Source organism: Grammomys surdaster, unplaced genomic scaffold, assembly GCF_004785775.1.
Source record: "Grammomys surdaster isolate TR1022 unplaced genomic scaffold, NIH_TR_1.0 185, whole genome shotgun sequence".
NCBI classification, from domain to species: Eukaryota; Metazoa; Chordata; class Mammalia; order Rodentia; family Muridae; genus Grammomys; species Grammomys surdaster.
This window is the reverse complement of record NW_021604630.1, coordinates 164842-182754: the sequence shown is the minus strand read 5'-3', so window position 1 is coordinate 182754 and position 17913 is coordinate 164842. Positions and strand designations below refer to the sequence as shown.

The 17913-nt window shown below is 50.1% G+C and overlaps 2 protein-coding genes across 10 annotated transcripts in view; both read right to left on the bottom strand.

The window, feature by feature from the left end:
• Nucleotides 1-7203: 7203 nt before the first annotated feature.
• On the bottom strand, nucleotides 7204-11464 carry Nkx6-3 (NK6 homeobox 3). The gene is made up of 3 exons (XM_028768141.1): nucleotides 11080-11464; nucleotides 8606-8775; nucleotides 7204-7437 (listed from the first exon to the last, which is right to left on the bottom strand). The coding sequence occupies exons 1-3, from the start codon at nucleotides 11462-11464 to the stop codon at nucleotides 7204-7206; spliced, it is 789 nt and encodes a 262-aa protein (XP_028623974.1).
• A 3012-nt stretch (nucleotides 11465-14476) lies between these two features.
• Ank1 (ankyrin 1) overlaps nucleotides 14477-17913 on the bottom strand; it is a 115434-nt gene continuing 111997 nt past the window's right edge. For 8 of the 9 annotated variants that reach the window (XM_028768181.1, XM_028768183.1, XM_028768182.1 and 5 more), the window contains one exon: nucleotides 14477-16673. Coding sequence is in view for 2 of the 9 variants with exons in the window: in XM_028768187.1 (XP_028624020.1) it covers nucleotides 16647-16673 (27 nt within the window). In the remaining 7 variants the exon portion in view is untranslated. The remainder of the gene's footprint in view (nucleotides 16674-17913) is intronic. The other variant, XM_028768189.1, reaches the window with a different exon arrangement.

The window sequence follows — 17913 nt, the reverse complement described above, 5'->3', positions numbered from 1 at the left end:
ATTATAGAGAGATGAAAACAGGCACACTGAGTAATGGAACTGAATACTCAGTGTGCCTGAATTTTGAATGGGCCCAAACGTACCAAGGGAGGAAGACAGCCTTCCTCTTCATCACTGAGAAAACACCAGAAATACATCATGGTTTCTATGGGTTAGGGTTTGTCTTAATCTTGTGACCATCTTAGGGTGGCCTTTTTTTTTTTTAAGTCTCCATCCCAAAGGAGATTTTTCCTGGAGCTGAGCAAATTTGACAGAACCTGAAATGTGCTGGTTAAGACAGTTTTGCCTTTAGCAAACAGGACTTGGTTTCTAAGCTGATATTGGCTGTGGTTGCTTCTCAGGGGAGAAGAGTAAATGTTACATTCTTCGGAAAAGAGGGAGGGCAAACAGGTTTACAGAGAGGAAGTCTAAAGTAGTGTTAGCTATGCTGTCTCGAGTTTGAAACGGCTTCGCATTCTCTTTTCTTATTCCTGTGTAAACGAATATTTCCCCAGTAAGCCTGTTAAACACAATGAATGCCAAAGCTTGCTAGCTATACGTTTAAAAAGGGATGACATCCAGACGACGTAAGGGACTCAACTCAAATAGCTGGGCAACACATAACTCAGTTAAAATTTAGGAGATGTGGCTGGGTGGTGGTAGCACATGTCTTTAATCTCAGCACTTGGAGGCAGGGGCAGGCAGATCTCTGAGTTCAAGGCCAGCCTGGTCTATGGAGTAAATTTCAGGTCAGCCAGAGCTACATAGAAAAACCCTGTCTCAAAAAAACAAAACCCAACCCAAACCAAAATAATAACAACAATTAAAACAACAACAACAACAATGAAACCTTAGTGGACTTGGACAGATGTTTCTCAAAAGACAATAAGTGACCAAAAAGTATATGAAAACTGCTTAACATGGCTAACCATTAGAAAGTGCAGGGAGGCTGGTGAGATGGTCCAGTGGTTAAGAGCATTGACTGTTCTTCCAGAGGTCCTGAGTTCAATTCCCAGCAACCACATGGTGGTTCACAACCACCTGTAATGAGATCCAATGCCCTCTTCTGGTGTGTCTGACAGCTACAATGTTCTCATATAAATAAAAAATAAATAAATATTAAAAAGAAAGAAAGAAAGAAAGAAAGAAAGAAAGAAAGAAAGAAAGGAAGGAAGGAAGGAAGGAAGAAACTACAAGTTAAAACCCACCTTTCCCTTCATCGCTGGATCGAGCCCAGAGCCTTGTGCATGCTAGACAAACATTCTGTCATTGAGCCCGTCCCCGTCCCAGGGAATGTGAATTAAGACCACGACGTCATCTTTAAACTGTTTGTTGTGGATGTGACTAAGCAGGGTTCTTGTACACTATTAGGAGGAGCAAATCAGCGTAACCCTTGTGCAACTCGTTATAGGAGTTCCCAGAACAGAACAGAACTAGATCTTTACTGGATCCTTACTTGGAAGGCCTGGAATCAATCTTCAGAAGAGACACTTGGTTTCTATGCCCCTCGCAGGGCTGTTCATAATAGCTGAGGTGCGGCAGCATCAGCAACCGAATCCATAAAGACCGGGTGTGCCAGGAGGGAATCTACTCACCCATGGAAAGGAGAGGCAGAGCCACAGAGACGGGGCTCTGCAGGTGAAAGCACTCACTGCTAAGCCTGAAGCCATACCCTGGATCCCCAGGGCCTAAACGTTGGAGGGAAAGAGTCAACTCTTGAAAGTTCTCCTCTGACCTTCGTGAACCACCCTCGCCCCATGCACAAATAAATACATGAAATGAAATGTTTTAAATGAAAAAGGACACCCTCCATTTGGACAATATGGGCAGAACTGGAGATCATGCTATGTGTATAAACAGAGAATAGAAAAACAGTTCTGCACAATCTCATTTATTTGAGGAATTCAGGAGCACCAAGCTCAGAAGCAGAAAGCCGAATGGTGATCACAGAGGCAGGTGAGGAAAACAGGGCATCGACTCTCAGACACAGATCGGACGGTTTCTGTTTCTAGCTCTACTGTGCAGTGTGGTGAATATGGTTAAGGATAGTGTGCATTCATACAGACCCAGCTCTTCCTGATGGGCATAACAGGCCATGGGCAGCGAGTACTTTTCCTTGACATGAACTTACTGAGTGCTTCTAGTAAGGCTTGGTTTTGCAAGGATCAATTGTGAGCTTAGTCAGTATTTTACGTCTCTGATTCTGGCATCTGCTGGGTCCTTCTGTCACTTTAAGACATGCCTCAGGGCGCTGAGATCTGGAATTCCCTTCCACCCTAATACCTTGTCTTCTTTGAGATCCAGAGCATCTTTGAGGCTGGGGCAGCTGTTCCTGGATGATGCCAGCAGTTCCAACTGCAGAGCCAGGCACATACACACACACTCGTGCACACAAACACACATACATACACAAATACATGGACACATATACACACACATGCACACACACATGTGCACACATGCAAACACATGTACCCACATCCACACACATATCCACACTTGTGTATACACACATGCACACATACAGACACACACACATACACACATGTACACACATACACACATGTACACCCATACAATATACATATACATACATATATATGTATATATACATATATGTATACACACGCACACATATGGTGATCCTTCCTCCATCCTGCAGTGTTGTTATTCTTTATTATGTCAATCTTGCTTTATTTACTTTGTTTTGGTGCTGAGGATGGACCCCAGGGCAGAACACTAAGCATGTCCTCCAGCGCTGAGCTGTGTGTCCCAGCCCTGATTTTTCATCAATTGTTTTTTTTTTTTTATTATTTATAATTTTTTTGTTTTATACAAGAGTTCACTCCATAGCTTGGCCTGTTCCTTTCTTTTTTTAAACTTTGGTGACATTTTATCACACGAAGGTTGTCACATCACTGGCTTCTTCCTTACTTTGTACACAGTTGTTCTTACTCTCCACAGAAAAGCTGCTTCTGAATTTCTCATCTGGAAAAGGCAGGCTCCTCCATCTCGACAGAGATGGAACGGTACTCACAATGTAGGCTGGAATCAAGTGCATACTCTCCTGCCTCAGCTTTTCAAGAGCTGGGATAATAGCTGTCAGTTACCATGCTATTCTTACATTTTAACCTATTATTTTTGTTATCTAAATTTTATTTTTTCTTATATTTTTAATTATTGTATTATGTACTTAAAACTGGGAGCTCCTGAGGCAGCCTGGATTGACCAGGAGGTTGCTCAGGAAACTCCATGGCTTTTCTGGTACCTCACGCACTACCAATAAGTCATAAAGGAGGTGTGAAGGAACACCCATCCCTGAGGATTTCTGATCTTGAGGTGAGATAAGGGAAGCCCAGGGCACTTCGCAAATATCTAACAAATGCTCCAGGAGTGTACCAGCAGGAGTTTGTCAGCAATACTGTGGGATGTGAGCGTGCCAGAGAGCAGGATGAACATGAGCGCATGCGCCCGGAGTATGGCGCCCCAAGTTTCTGCCTCAGCATCTCCGTCTGGAGGATAGCAATGCCAGCCATCTGCAGCAGCTGGAAGGTGACTGGCGGAAGGACACCGAAGCTATGCAAGCATCATTTGCAAGTGGTGCTGGAGTCTTCACCCTCGACCACCACAGCATTTCAGGGAGCAAGCAAGAACCCCTGTTGCACCCCGCTGATGCCGAGTGAAGCCTGGAGCAACAGGCACAGGCACAAAAGCCTGCGGTGGCCAGGCGAGTGATGTGACCTTATGGACTCCAAATGTTGAGAGAGGGGGAGGATGGTAAGGGGAGGGTCTCCTACTGGCACATGCTTTCCATAAAAGCACTTGTCCCTGCAAGCTGCGGTTGATGCTGTAGTCCAGAGTTCCAATAGAGTTTTCAGTGGTATTAATCTGCCCCCGACCCCGAGTCTTTCATGACCTCCAGGCTGCAGCTGGCCCATGGAGGTCTGGGCACATAAAGGAGCCAGTAGCTATGACTATCAGTCCATGTGTCCCAACCTTGACCACTAGTGCGAACCGGAAGAGGAAGAGTAGGGTGTGTGGTATTAAGTGCCCGTGCCCTTCTGGACTCAGAGCACAGTTCACTGGATCTCATCTGTCTCCCAGAATTGGTCTTCCAGCCTCAAGCAATAGTCAAGGCACCAGCCTTAAAGAGAAATGTACTGACTGAGTCCCAGCGCTCCGGCTGCCACTTGCCGAAGCGGGGAGCCACACACTGGCCTGTGTCTTTCACACATCCATTCTGCTATACCCCAGTGCCCCAGCCCGAGTGATTCCAGCACTTGGAGACTAGAAGCCTAAGGTACCCCCAGTTTTGGTGACTCATTTCTGCTTCTAAGATGGTAACTGGAACTGTGTCCTCACTTCGAAGAGACAAAGGACCCAAAAGAGTTGAACTCCCTCTCTCAACTCCTTTTAAGAGTCACCAGCCTAGTGCATGAGGGGTGGAGTTTTCCTGGGCAGGCCACCCTGCAGAGGCTTCACTCCTTAGTACTGTGGCAGTTGAGTTTCTGCCCAGCAATGTTTCAGAAGACATGTGTTGGATGCAAGGTTTTAGTGCTTGAGAATGGTATTGCCTGTTGGTATCTGCCAGGTACATTCATTTTTTCTTTTCTTTTCTCTCTCTCTCTCTCTCTCTCTCTCTCTCTCTCTCTCTCTTTCTCTCTCTCTTTCTTTCTTTCTTTCTTTCTTTCTTTCTTTCTTTTTCTTTGACATAGTCTCACTGACTTACAGCTATAGAATCTCAGTGTTTGCCCTTCTTTTTGATCGAGGCCTGGCTAGCCTAGAACTGTTAAGTCCACCAGGCTGGCTTTGACCTGTTTCTTCCTTGAGTGCTGGGATTAAAGGCCTGTTTCTTCACGCCTTGCTCATTACTTCTGTCTTACTCGCATGCACGTGTAATTATTATTCCATCGACAGGCGAGTAAACTGAGTCACAGAAGTTAAACAGTTCACTCAAGGGTTCAGAGAGTGGCCCAGCTCCGTCCACTGGCTTCTCTGTCCCGTCACTTTGGAGGGTTATGGAATTCCAAGATCAAGCCTGAGGATGGCCTGAGCATGGAGTCAGATTCCAGAAATGGAAGTTCAGCATCTGTCCCTGGTTTTGATCGTTGCTGTCAGGGCATGGCCATTCTGAACCTGGCAAGACACGCAAGACACTGGCAGCTACCTCTTCTCACCTGGCCTCACTTGAGTACTAGGTTGGAGCTGAGACCATTCAGCCATTTTGCCCTCTTTGCCACCCCCGCCCCAGCTGCAGCAAAAGACATAGCTGACGCCCCGACATAGCTGATTGCGTGTCTGTAATCCCCATATCCCCCCTAAGGACGTTTATAAATACTCTCAGCTGTCAGGGACTACAGGTGGTATATTTGGTATAACGAACAACATTAGGAAGCACTAGGAAGGTTGAGAACCAGTGTTCCGTGCCACATGAGAAGTATTCCATACTCTGTGCTTGCAGGCAGGCTGTCTCTGATTCCTGGGCAAGAGGAGTTGCGAGCACAAACTAATGCTATTCCCCTTAAATACAGTTCCTCATGTCGTGGTTACCCCCAACCACATTTTCATTGCTACTTCATAACTGTAACTTTGCTACTGTTGTAATCGTAACTCAAATATCAATGTTTTCTGATGGTCTTAGGTGATCCCTGTGACAGGGTTGTTTGACACCCCCAAAAGAATTGGTACCCACAGGTTGAGAACCACTAACATGGGCCCTCCATCTCCTGAGATCTAGAAGACAGGACTCGCAGGTAGCCTCGTGGCTACTCAGAGCTCCCTCTGTGCTGTCCTTCTATGGTGTTAATAACTCTCCTAATAAGTCCCGTGCTCAAAAGAACAGTCCACAGTATGCCTGGACTCCTAATCTGAAACCCATCACTGGACACATGACCCAGGTCCTTCTAATAGGAATGATACAAGCTGTGGCCAAAATCTGTGCTCACCCATTGGAGCCTGAGGTGCCTGACAAGGAAGAAACTGGCAGCGGTGAGCACAGGACTGGTCCCTTCCCCTTAACCCTGAAACACCTGGGATGTGGAAGAAAAGGAGGTAACTGAAGATAACAAGTTGGTCTATGGATGATGGTTTCTTCTTCTTTTTCTTTTTAAAGATAGATTTATCTATTTTTACAAAGGATTTATTTTTATTATTAACTGAGTGAGTGCATGTGTGTCTGTGAGCATGCATGTAGTACCTGAGGAGGCCAGAAGAGGGCGTCGGATCACCTTATAGCTGGAGTTACAGGCAGTTGTGAGCCGCCTACAACTGGGAACCCAGCTTCAGTCTTCCAGAGGAGCAGCAAGTGATCTTAACCATCTTTCCAGCCCAACCGATAATTTCATGACACGAGAGAACACTGCCACTATTCCCTTTAGAGATGCTCAGGAGCCGCGGGGAGATTTCTTGGATTTTCATCTTTATTCTATTTTTGTTTTAAAAGCCTGGGTGACCAGCAGTACTCCCAGACCCTTGTCCTGCTTGGGGTTCGCCCAGTCTGGTGCCCTTATTGGAGGAGTGAGGCATTCAGAGCCCTTCTCTCTGTCCTGCTGAGATGCTCCCAAACTCTGATGGGTTCCCAGGGATGCCTTGGTAGGTACCTCCCAGAGACAACAAAACCTTAGTGTTTGTTCATCTGTTTTCCCTCTGCCTAGCTTCCCCTCTTCCCTTTCCCAGACTCTTCCTTGATACAGCGGGATCTGCTTTGACAGTAAAGTGCAGTTGGGAGGCACAGGGCCCTGAAACTCAGGGTTAGAAGGATTCCTGTCTTCAGGACCCGCTCCTCTCACAGAGGTGGATTTCCTCCTGCTCCCGGCAGTGGGATCATTAGGAAGCACAGCTGGACCTCAGGCTCCATCTTTTGCTTTGCAGTCCCACCCTACGACTGGGCGCAGTACCTTGTGTAACTCCCTAACCAGCTGGTCCTTAGGAGGGAAAGCAGCACATCAGGTTCCCTGCTGCAGAATAGCCTGCCCACTTCAGAGCAGGGCTGACTGGGCAAGGGGCCCAGAGGGGAGGAATGGCAGAGAGGTGCGCCATCTCCTCCCTCCGGCCACTCACCATCCCTCTCCTCCTCCCCTTCCTTCCCTCTCGCTTCCTCCTCCTCTTCCTACTTCTTTCCTCTTTTCCTCCCCCTCCCCCCGGAACTCCTCTCCTCTGGTCCCTGCCCACAGCGGGCTGCACGGAAAGGGGAGGGGAAGGCTGGTCCCCCCGGCTGGTCCCGGGTCACACGCTGTGCGCGCCCAGGCTGAGCACGGAGAAGGCGGCCCGGTGCTTGCGCAGCAGCAGGCGAATCTTCTCGTCGTCCGAGTCTGGGTCCAGCGGTTTGTTGTACTCATCGTCCTCGTTCTCCGAGGCCGCGCGGTCCCCGCTCGCACCGCCCGGGGCCCGGGGCGTGGAGGAGGAGGGCTCCAGGGCGCTCTTCTTCCTCCACTTGGTCCGGCGGTTCTGGAACCACACCTGCGAAGAGCAACGGAGATGCCAGGGCCGACCTCCACTACGGGCCGCCTCGCTACCCCAGAGTCAAGTAGCGACCATGCAGCACTGCACCGTGCAGCAGCCTGACATTTGCATTACCCACAGGGGGAAATACAATCAAGTAAAATAAAATAAAAGCATGCCACAGCCCTTTCCTGTTCTTTAACAACCCTCTCTGAGCTGTAGCTTCCTCCTTGTCTCAGGAGCAGTCTAGGCGTCTGGGACAAAGCCTCTGAAATGCCACTGGTTAGAATTGTCCCTGGAACTCAGGACAGTGTAAGGCAGAGCCCGGGGCCTGCCCTCCGTTGCCTTCTGTTGCACCTCCAGCATGAAACGCAAAACGGAATGAATGACTAAAGTCGCCCCTCTTTTAAGTTTACACATCTCCAGGAAACTCATGTATAATTGGCCCCTAGAAAAATCACATATACGCTAAGATGGCTGAAGACCGTGGAGCCCTACAGAGGCAAAGAAACGTGTCTTAGGAGCCTAAGTCGTCATCTCCTTCCGTCTCCACACCGCAGCCTTCTCTCGTGGCTGTGACTGTCTGCTGAGGTAGATCCCATTTGCCTCAGACCCCCCCTAATCTGTTGACACTTCTTCATCTCTTCAGGGTTCATGGGTTTCTTCTCCCATGTCCCTATCCAAAGTGTGGACAGACTAGGGTGGCAATGGGAACCCTTGTCCCTGGACCATGAAGAGTTGAAAGTAGGAAGACTGCTGCGGGCTCAAGAGGTGTGCAGGAGCCAGTGTCGGATCTCTGCCACCCTCCTCCATGTGGGTGGGAACAGGGGGTGTATTATCTTCATTTTAAAGATTGGGAAATGGGTCAGCCCGTCAGTGTCCCACAGATCTCTGTTGATAGCTCTGCACTTGCTGGCCAGAAGACCATAAGTACCAGGCTTGATTGACTGATACCGTCTATTTGTAAAAATGGGCCACAGTGCTGACTTCAAGAAGAGGCGAGACTTAATGACCATACTGCTTATAGGCTCTCAGATGGTAGAGATGGCTGTCGTGGTGGTGGTGGGAATTAATAATTATTATAATTCCTACAGTAAGCTGGGAAGACATGCCTCTCTCTCCCGCAATGGCCTCCTACCCTGGCAGGTGCTAGGCTGCCAGGCAGTTACCTTCTGCACAGACTCACCTTGACCTGTGACTCCGTCATGCCCAGTGAATAAGCCAGCCTCGCCCGCTCTGGGCCAGCCAAGTACTTGGTCTGCTCAAAGGTTTTCTCCAGAGCAAAGATCTGGTGTCCTGTGAAGGTAGGGCGGGTGTGCTTTTTCTTATGGATAGTGTCACTCAGGGGGTCTGGGGCTGTCGGGAGGAGGAAAGTATGGTTAGCAAGGTGAGTGGAGCCCAGATGGGAACCTACCTGGAGGGGACCAGCCTGTCCTCATCCTCCCACAGGGATGTGTTCTCCTCCTGAGAAGCCACTGAGGTCCAGGAATGCAGTGACTCCTGTCATTTGATCAGCACATTTGGTAGTCACAATAATAGTTACTGTGACCCCTACCACACCTGGGTGGACAGGGTCCCTAGAGGGCCAATGCACCGGCTGTAGAGACAGTGAGGCCTTAGAACTGGGCCTTGTGCCTTTCCTAGTTTTCCCATAGTCCACTGATGCTGTCTGACCCAGGAGATTCATGGGGATTTCTTTTCTATGCTAAGACACCAAGACAAGGATGCCCTTCCTTTCACCACGACGTGGTGTGCCTTCAATTAGATCCCCACTCTTAGCTCCTCAAAGGGGTCGAGACCCACAGGTTGAGAACTACTATCCTAAAATTAGGATGAGTATCTTCCTAATTAGTAATTAATTCCCTTTCCTTTTGTGTTAAACTGACCACTGGCTTTCTTGGCTATTTTCTGGTGTGTGTGTGTGCATGTACCAAGGCATGGGTACTACTTTCCAGCTGCAACCAGACCTCTGGGGCCTCTGAATCCCTCCCCACTTCCTTTCTGTGAGCCCCCAGCTTCCCAGACTCTGTTGGGAAAGCACAGAAGTGAAGGCTTCTGACTCCACTTCCTCCGTGTGCTGCACTGCCTAGCAGCCAGCCTGAAAGCCCACCCTCCCTCAGACCTCTCGGAATCTATTGTACAGCCTGGCTTTGGAGTGCCAGAGTCATCTGGAGCGCCCAGAGACCCTCAACTCAGTCAGGACTGGCTGTTCACGGAGCTTGAGGCTCAAAGTAAGCAGAGTTACCCATATGCTCGGTTCCCCCAGCAGCTCGTGTGCTCTGTCCTCTTGTCATAGGCAGGGAACTTCAGTCCAGAAGAGGAAAAGGACCTCCTGATACACTGGTTCTCAACCTTCCTAACACCACAACCCTTTATCATAGTTTAACACTGTTTAACAGTTCCTCATGTTGTAGTGACCCTCCCCCCAACACCATGAAATTATTTTGTTGCAACTTCACAATTGTGAACTTGCTACTGTTACGAATTGGAAATATCCGACATGCAGGATATCTGATATGTGATCTCCATGAAAGGGTCATTCAGTCCCCCAAAGGGGTCATGACCCACAGGTGGAGAACCACCACCCTAAAAGATGGTCATCTTCAGTTCTGTCTCCTCTTGCGTTAAACTGACCGCTGGTTTTCCTGGCTATGTTCTAGTGTGTGTATGCATTCAAGATCAAGGGGTGGGTCAGGATGGGGGAGTGTGGGGTGGGGCTGTGGGAGAAACAGCTTGAGCTTATAGTACCCCAAACTAGATGGTACAATAGGTCCCAAGAGATGAGTGAGGTCAGGCACAGCACATGGGAGACAAGAGTTTTGAGGGTTTCCATCATTGGTTCCAAATCCTGCATGCAGTGTGGAAGATGGAGATTAAAGAGAAGGAAGGGGCTTTGCCTCAGTCCCTGCCAGATGTTCATCCCACCTTGAACTTTAGTGGCCCAGGGAGAACCCTGAAAGTCGCTACCACTGTCTCCCAGTGTGCCTCACTGACACATGCCCCTGGCACTTCCTGGATCCCTGATTGGCATAATACCCACCCCCTCCACGCCAGTTCTCAGAAACCTGAGTCTTGGGGATGGGTGGGGTAAGGGGGCCCCCCAGCAGTCAGGGCCAAGGTCAACTTAGCGCTCTTGTTCCGGCCATTGCTGACAGGAACCGGGGAGCAGGAAGGTGGGTGATAGGCCCTGGCTTCTGGATGAGACCCCAGTGGGTTTTGGAACAATGCTATGTAACTTTGGGCTTTTAGGGATACAATACTAATTTCAGTGAGTTTTCTTCACCAGGGTGGTAGCATTGTGCCCCCCCACCCCCGTGTGAAGGGGCGGCATGACTCTGGGCAGAAGCAAACCAAGCTGCCAGCTGGGTGCTGCAAAGGGTGGTATGGGCTGTATTCATGGGGCCTGGAGAACCCAAGGTCCTTTGAAGGGCAAGAAGCGATGGTGGGTTCAGACACCTGTGCTAGGTGGAAGTAGGCAGGAGGGAGGAGCGTAGGATTCGGTTCTGCTGTGAGCTAAGAAAAGGGACCGGGTGTCAGGCAGGGCTGTGCAACAGTGGCTGACATGAGGTAGGACCCCGTGCAGCCCAACCTTTAAAAGACCCCTACCTCCTGCCTCCTCCTTGGGACAGGCTGGGCTCCGGGTGAAGGCCCTGTACTCACTGTTGCTGCATGGCCGAGCGCTGCCTCTCCAGTCCTGACCTGTGTCTGCCCAGCAGTTCCGGGTCCGGGTGGGGTACTCATTCCCAGCCTTGGAAAAACTCCCCACCTGGGGGCCATAGTAGACGCCCTGGGAGCTGAGTCCACCAAAGCCTGCCACGTGGGGGTAGCCAGAGAGGAGGCTGCTGTTCGGAGTGGCAACCGGTCTGCTCAGGATATCAGTGATTCCATGGGGAGTCCCAGCCGCCAGCTGGGGGCCAAGTCCCGGAGGACTGAGCTTGTAGAAGGAGTTCTGCACCGAGTACTGGCACATGGGAGCCTTCATTTCTGAGAACTGGGCCAGCTGTGTGTTGTTCAAGAGGAAGGTCCCCTGCAGGTTAGACTCCATGGTCTCTAGGTCAGCGAGTCGGAAGTTGAGGAGCCCTTAAAGTCCAGCGCTTCAAATGGTGACCCGGAGTCTCATGGAAGGTTTGGATACTCAGAGCCCCCCATCCCACCCCGAGCCTCCGACTGCCCTCTGGCTCGGCTCTTCCTCAGAGATGGGGCACCTACGTCAGCCCTCTGGAAAGTCAGGTGTCCAGAGAAGGTGGGAGGCCTTCCGCTTTCCCTCTCTGCCCGCTGGGCCTAAGGAGGGGTGTTCTTCATACTCAGAGCACCTGGTTTCTCTGCCTCTGAGTCTGGGGGCCCTCCATCAGAAGTTTTAAGTTCAGAGAAGGGACATTTCCTTGATAAAGATATGGCCCATTAGAATACAGACCTGAGACTGGCTGAGCTGGAAGCGCTGTGTCGCCATTGGTTGGAGCCCACATGGGCCTCACATTGGCTTCTCCTAGACAAATTGCACTTTGAAAGATTGACTGTAAATCAGCCAGTCCGTATGTGTGTGTGTGTGCTCGTGTGCATGTGAGTGTGCGTGTGTGAAAGAATTAGCTCTAGGAGCCCTGTGTGTGGTCAGAGGCTCCACTTGCTTACCCAAGTCCAGTATCTAAGAAAAGGTGGGTGCCTGGAGGTAGGGACTGGAGGCTCCTGCGGAAGTCTTCATTTGCTCCCTGGGGGGGGGGGGGGAGAGAGAGAGAGAGAGAGAGACTGGCTCAGAGGTCACAGTCCCAAGCTGTCCCTGTATGAATGGATGTGAAGCTTTGAGGTAAGATGCAGCTGCTTCCCCTTCCTCCTCCAGGACAGGGTAACTGGGGAGACTGAGCAATCTCTGTTCTCTGGGGAAATGCAAATCTCTGGACTTGAGAACATGGGGTGGGAAACGTCTTGCTTCTGGAGTGGATCATGGAACAGCTCCTAGAGTTGCAGGGGTGTGGGGGTCGGGGGGCATTCCACTGAAGCTGGAGAACATGGTTCTTGCTTCAGCCAGCCTTTCTTGGTCTCTTCAGTAGTCTATGCAGCTGTGTCCTGGGTGAAGTCTCTCTCCTGTGAGAGGCTCTGCGCTCCTGAGGCAGAGTTCTAAGCAGGGCGGTCGCGTTGAGGCTTGGGACTACACTAACCATAAGAACACCGCCATGTGCTTTGTTTCTGAGGAATTTTTGCAATCTGCTAATTCTTGTGGGCACAATCTCTCATTTGACAATGGGGAAATAGAGGCACAGAGGAATCGGGGCTTGCCTGCCAGGCTAGTCTCTAAATTCTTTCCTGAAGTCACTCTCCAAAAGGGTGAAATGGCAGGCACAAGGTGACTGGCTACTTAGATAACTTCTTCCTGACCAGGCCACTTAGACTTTGGGGAACATGCTGTCTTCTGTTTGGAGGGATCTGTGTTTTCATAGGAGAGAGCCTTTTCTTTGTTAGCTTTGTTTGAGGCTGAGGACTGAGCTAGAGAAAGCTGGCTTGCCGTGGAGAATCTGACTGTGATGTAAGCAGCTCTCTCCGTGCCATAGGGGAGTTCAGTGAGGATTGGACAGAAAGGATTTTGAAGGCGAGATGACCTTTCTACAAGTTTGGATAAAAAACAAATGAGAAAGAGTTCTCTTTCTTTTTTTAAAGACCTTTAAGTCTCTCTCTCTCTCTCTCTCTCTCTCTCTCTCTCTCTCTCTCTGTGTGTGTGTGTGTGTGTGTGTGTGTGTCTGTGTGTCTGTGTGTCTGTGTGTCTCCATCAAAGAAATCCTGAATCCCTTGGAGCTGGAGTTTCAGGCAATTGTGAGCCCCTCAGCTTAGGTGACAGGAACCAAATTCAGATTTCTTAGTGCCATCTCTTTGGCCTGAGAAAAAGTTGTTTTGTTTTTATTTTTATTTTTTTTTCACCATACAAAAAAAGGGCTGTATTCTGGGGAGTCAACTTCTAATTTATTACAAGTTTTACTTTCAAAACCAAATCAACAAACCAACATGTTGTAATTCACCCTGGAGGACTTAGGTAGGCCGCTGAGTTGATGTTCCTACGCTCCACAGGAATTCCTTCTTATACCATCGGGACAGGGCTTTGCTTTTTGGTGTGGTTTCAGCCACTGAGCCATCAACAGGAATGTGTTCCATTTTCTTTAATGACCTCTTTACAGTGTGCCTTCAACTGATTTTTAGCTCTCAGCAGCTCTTTGAGTTGTTCTCTTTCTCCAGTGTCTTTTAACTTTTGGTTAATAGCCCTTCTCTGATGTGTATCTCTGTTCATCTTTGGCTGTCTGGACTTAAGACTCTCCGAGGAAAAGTTTGTAACGGTTCATATTAGGTTCATGGTAGACCAGGCCATGTGTCAACTATTCCAGATCTCCAGACGTACCACCCAACCAAGGTAATTGTGGTTCTAACTAAAAGTGTTTAAAAACCCTCTGGGGAATGCAAATGCAGGGTGAGAGTTGCTGAGCCTTCAGTGCCTGAGACACTTGGGCTGGGGTGGGGGTGGGGAGTACAGGCAATTTCAGGGACAAAGATTTGGTCACACCATAATAATGAGATGTTAGGAAGGTCATTCGATGCAAATGATTTGACTCTTGTTTAATGCTAAAGCTGATAAGGGGGTGTTGTCTGGTAACCTCAAATGACAAATGCAAGAGACTTTAGAAACTGTTTCTTCTGTTCTTCATCTGACAAAGGAGGAAATGCCACCGATGAGGAGCCCCAGCTTTGCATAAAGTGTTGGAAACTAATTCGGAACAGGGACTCCTTGCTATCTCAGCAAGGGCAGACACCTCCCCCTGGTCAGCAGCCTGCCTGGACAGGTTCTCTGGTTTGTAGGGTCCCGCCCCGCCCCCTTCTCGTGATAGCTAGGTTGTCAGCTCTTTCTGGGATGACACTTTTTACGGGGCTTTCCAGGATCTGGGCGTTGGTGGACCCCCCTGCTTGGAGCAGAAGTGTCTCCTGATGCTACTCAACAGACTCCATCACACCCCAAACCAGGCTATACTCCTGCCCTCGAACTCCCAAAGATGAGCCAAGAAGAAGAGTTGGAGACCAGTAGCATGAGTCCGTTTCTTTATTAATTTGACATTTGTTTAGCTGGTGTAGGGAGAATGGTCTATACATCAGAATAGGGTGGGCTGGTCTCTCTCAGTAACAGAGCATGTGAGAGAGCCGAGACATAGTTCATTTTTCATAACAATTAAAAAAATCAAGGTCATTTCAAAACTTCTAAAAAGCGTCTAAGGTGCAGACTGCAGCATTCTCTAGGCATCAAGTGGAGACCCCAAACTCCTCCTAAAACAGCTCCTACTAGCAACGGGAGCGCGCAGCCATGCCGCCGAGGGCGGGGGGGCGGCGTGCCAAGCAGCCAAGCCAGACCGAGCGGAGGGTGCCAAAGCGGAGTCGGGCCGCGCAGGGCGCTAAGAGCCGCTACTGGGCGGAGGGTGCGGGGCGAGGCGGGGCGACCCCGCGCCCGTCCTCGCCCGCCCTCCCGGGGCCGGCGCCCCCTCCCCCCCAGGAAAGCCAGCCGCGCCCGTGGACCACAGCATCCCCCAACCCGCGCACCGGTCCGGGGCTAGAGCGCGCGCGGGCTGGAGTCCCCGGGAGGACATCCAGGGCGTGGGGGGGGGGTACGGGCATGGAGGGGCGTCTGTGCTACTTGGAAGGTTTTTATTGTGTCCCGACGACACCCCGAGGAGCGGCAGGCGAGGAAGGTGACCGCCGTCCATCAGTGGCTCCGGGAGAGCGAGAAGAGCCTGCCAGTTTCTCTCCTGGCCCTAGGGGGCGCCGCCCGGGCATGGCGGAGCCGGATTGTGCTGATTCGGGCCTCCCTCTGCAGGAGACTCTAGTGTGACGTTAAGGCTCTTCCCTGAGGGCTCCAAGACAAGACCAGCCAGTTGAGAGTTCCCTTCCTGGCCTGGCCCTGAGTCTAGATAGAAGAGGGTCTCTCCTCAGCCTCCTGCTCGGCAGCTCTATCCTGCTCCTGCTCTCCTTGAGCTGGGCCCGCGGTCAGAGCCAGGCACTTGGCCGACCAGCCCGAGCCCAGTTGTCTGTGCCAGGATCTCCAGACTGTGGCCACCTGCACTTCAAGCACCAAGTTGGCTCTGGGAGACCTCAGGGTGGTCTGACCTAGGAACTGGCAGGTACATTCACAGCCCTACTCCTTCCTCTTTCGGTGAAAGACAGCCTTTAGCTCCTCCCACAGCCTGGAGAAGTCCTCGGGAGCTGAGCTCTTTAGGGCTTTGTACACACTGCTAACGTGTTTCTATTGGTTTGCATAGTATTTATTGTTTCATATACACAAGGCTGATTACTGTACAGTTTACACTTTGAACACAGACTATTATAGAAGTACTTGACGATTTCGAAAACCTCTTCCTCTATTGGACATGCTGGTGCAAGCCTCGGACAGCCACAGGCCCTTCCCCAGCAGAGAACTTTGAGATGGGACCCTGGCTCCCTGTGAGCCCTACAGCAAAGCTTAGGGGCTCCTTGCCTCAGGTTTTAAATTTCCAACACAAGGAACCCCGAATGCACTCTCAGGGTGATGAGTTCCCACTGGAAGATGAGTAATACTGAAACTGAGAGACAACATAAAAAATAATAATAAATCCAGTTTATCCATACAGCTTCAAAGGTCACAGTAAAATCAGTGTAGACTGAGTGAAGGGGAGACCTGTGTGTGTGTGCACCTGTGTCATGTCATTCTGGGAAGAGCAGTCCCTCCACCGAGGTGGGGGTGGTGTGGGGTTGTTACAAGTGGCGTGTGGTGTATGCAGGTATAGGAAGGAGGCTGGAACATGTAGGACAATGGGCTAAACTGATTTCACGCCGTTCCCAGTTTCCGGTCCGGAAAGATGATGTGAATTTCTTACAAATGAGGTTGAAGTCAAAAATCAAAACAAAAAGCAAACAAACGGATCAACCATCCCAGCCACAGTAAAGCCCTTATTCATGTCTGCACCCGTGTGCTCTTTGGGGCTTGTTATCCTCTCCCTTCTTCTCTCCCTTCTCTCGCGGCCTTTGTCCTGATTCCCACAGAGATCCATAGTCGCTAGAGACAGGACTGAAGACTGTAGGTCATGCGTCTACAGCCAGTCATTCATGCGCATGGGAGACTAAAGGAAACTCCTTACAGAGGTCATGCCGGGGAGCTCAGAACGCGTGCGACCCTTCAGTAGCCCTCTGGTCCAGGTCTCCTCCCGTGTGCATGACAGAGTGTGTGGAGTTCAGGGTTTGGGTGTTGAGGTGTGATCCTGCAGGACACAGAAAAAGGCGTCACTCGAGAGCTAGGTGCTTCCTTCCAGGGTAAGCTGCCAGGAGAAGTAATGTCCCCAAGCAAAGTGGTAAGCTGAGACTGTAGTAGCAGAGGCTAGCCCAGAACACCACCCACCCTTCCCTGATGTCTACCTAGATGTTTCAGCTCACTAGACGCCCAGCCTCCACTGTTTATCAGAGTAGATGAGCTCTCAGGAGCCTTCCATAGGGGACAGGGAGGCTGCTATGCTTTCAGAAGGCTGGGGGTGGGGGAATCTTCAAAGTAGATTCTTGTGCTTAGAAAGTGTCCTTTTTTTTTTTTCTGTGACAGGTCCTATGCTGAGAAAAAGGTGAGGCTAGGACATGCCCTGATGCTCTCAGTTCAGGTGGGCCTACAGCACTGATGTCTGCTCTGTGCTCACCCTGGACAAGACCACTGGTCTCAGAAAGTCATGACCTCGAAATTCCTCTTGGCTCTGGTCCATAGACTCTTACTGTCAACTCTCCCTGGCTCTTGTTTTTGCATGCCTAGTGGTGGACTAACTCTGTGATGAAGAGAGCTCTTAAGGCAGGTACATTCTCTCTGGAATAGTACCTCTCAAGCTGGGAAGCAACAGCTTTGCATGTGAAGTCTAAACCTGACAGCCTGGGATTCACAGCAAGACATCATTCCTGCCTCTATGACTGTCTGCTGCAAGGCCGGCCTCTTCCTCTTTCCTTAAAAAAATCTCTCTGTGTCTGTGTCTCTGTCTGTGTTTCTCTATCTCTCTGTCTCTGTCTTACCATGTCTCTGTCTCTGTATCTCTCTCTGCTGTTCCCCCTACTCCCCCTGCAACAGAGTCTTGTTATGCAGCTCAGGCTAGCCTGAAACTTCCAAACCTCCTGCCTTTGCCTCCCAGGCGCTGGGATTTCAGGTATGCACCATCACACACAAATAACTTCATGTCTTCCAGCAAAAACTAAAGATTCTATCAATAGGGACTAGTGGAGAAGAAAAGGGCATTTCTTTATTTTTGTAGTTTTTGTTCTTTGTTTTGAGACAGGGACTCATCTTTAATCCAGTCTGTCCCAGAACTCAGTTTATCACAGATTGGCTTTGACTTCATGGAAATCCTCCAATCTCAGCATCCAGAGTGACGGGTGTGACAGGTGTGTGATGTACCATGCCTGGTTGGGAAGACCATTAAGATGAAGAGAGTTGATGGTGTTCTGGGAAGTGGCATAAAAGTTGGAAGTCAT

Excerpts from the sequence above, each read along its gene's own strand:
- Nkx6-3 (XM_028768141.1), bottom strand. The coding sequence starts at position 11,464 with ATGGAGTCTAACCTGCAGGGGACCTTCCTCTTGAACAACACACAGCTG. Across the intron at positions 8,776-11,079 it reads CGCTCGGCCATGCAGCAACA|CCCCAGACCCCCTGAGTGAC; the intron begins GTGAGTACAGGG and ends TCCTCCCGACAG. Across the intron at positions 7,438-8,605 it reads TGACGGAGTCACAGGTCAAG|GTGTGGTTCCAGAACCGCCG; the intron begins GTGAGTCTGTGC and ends TGCTCTTCGCAG.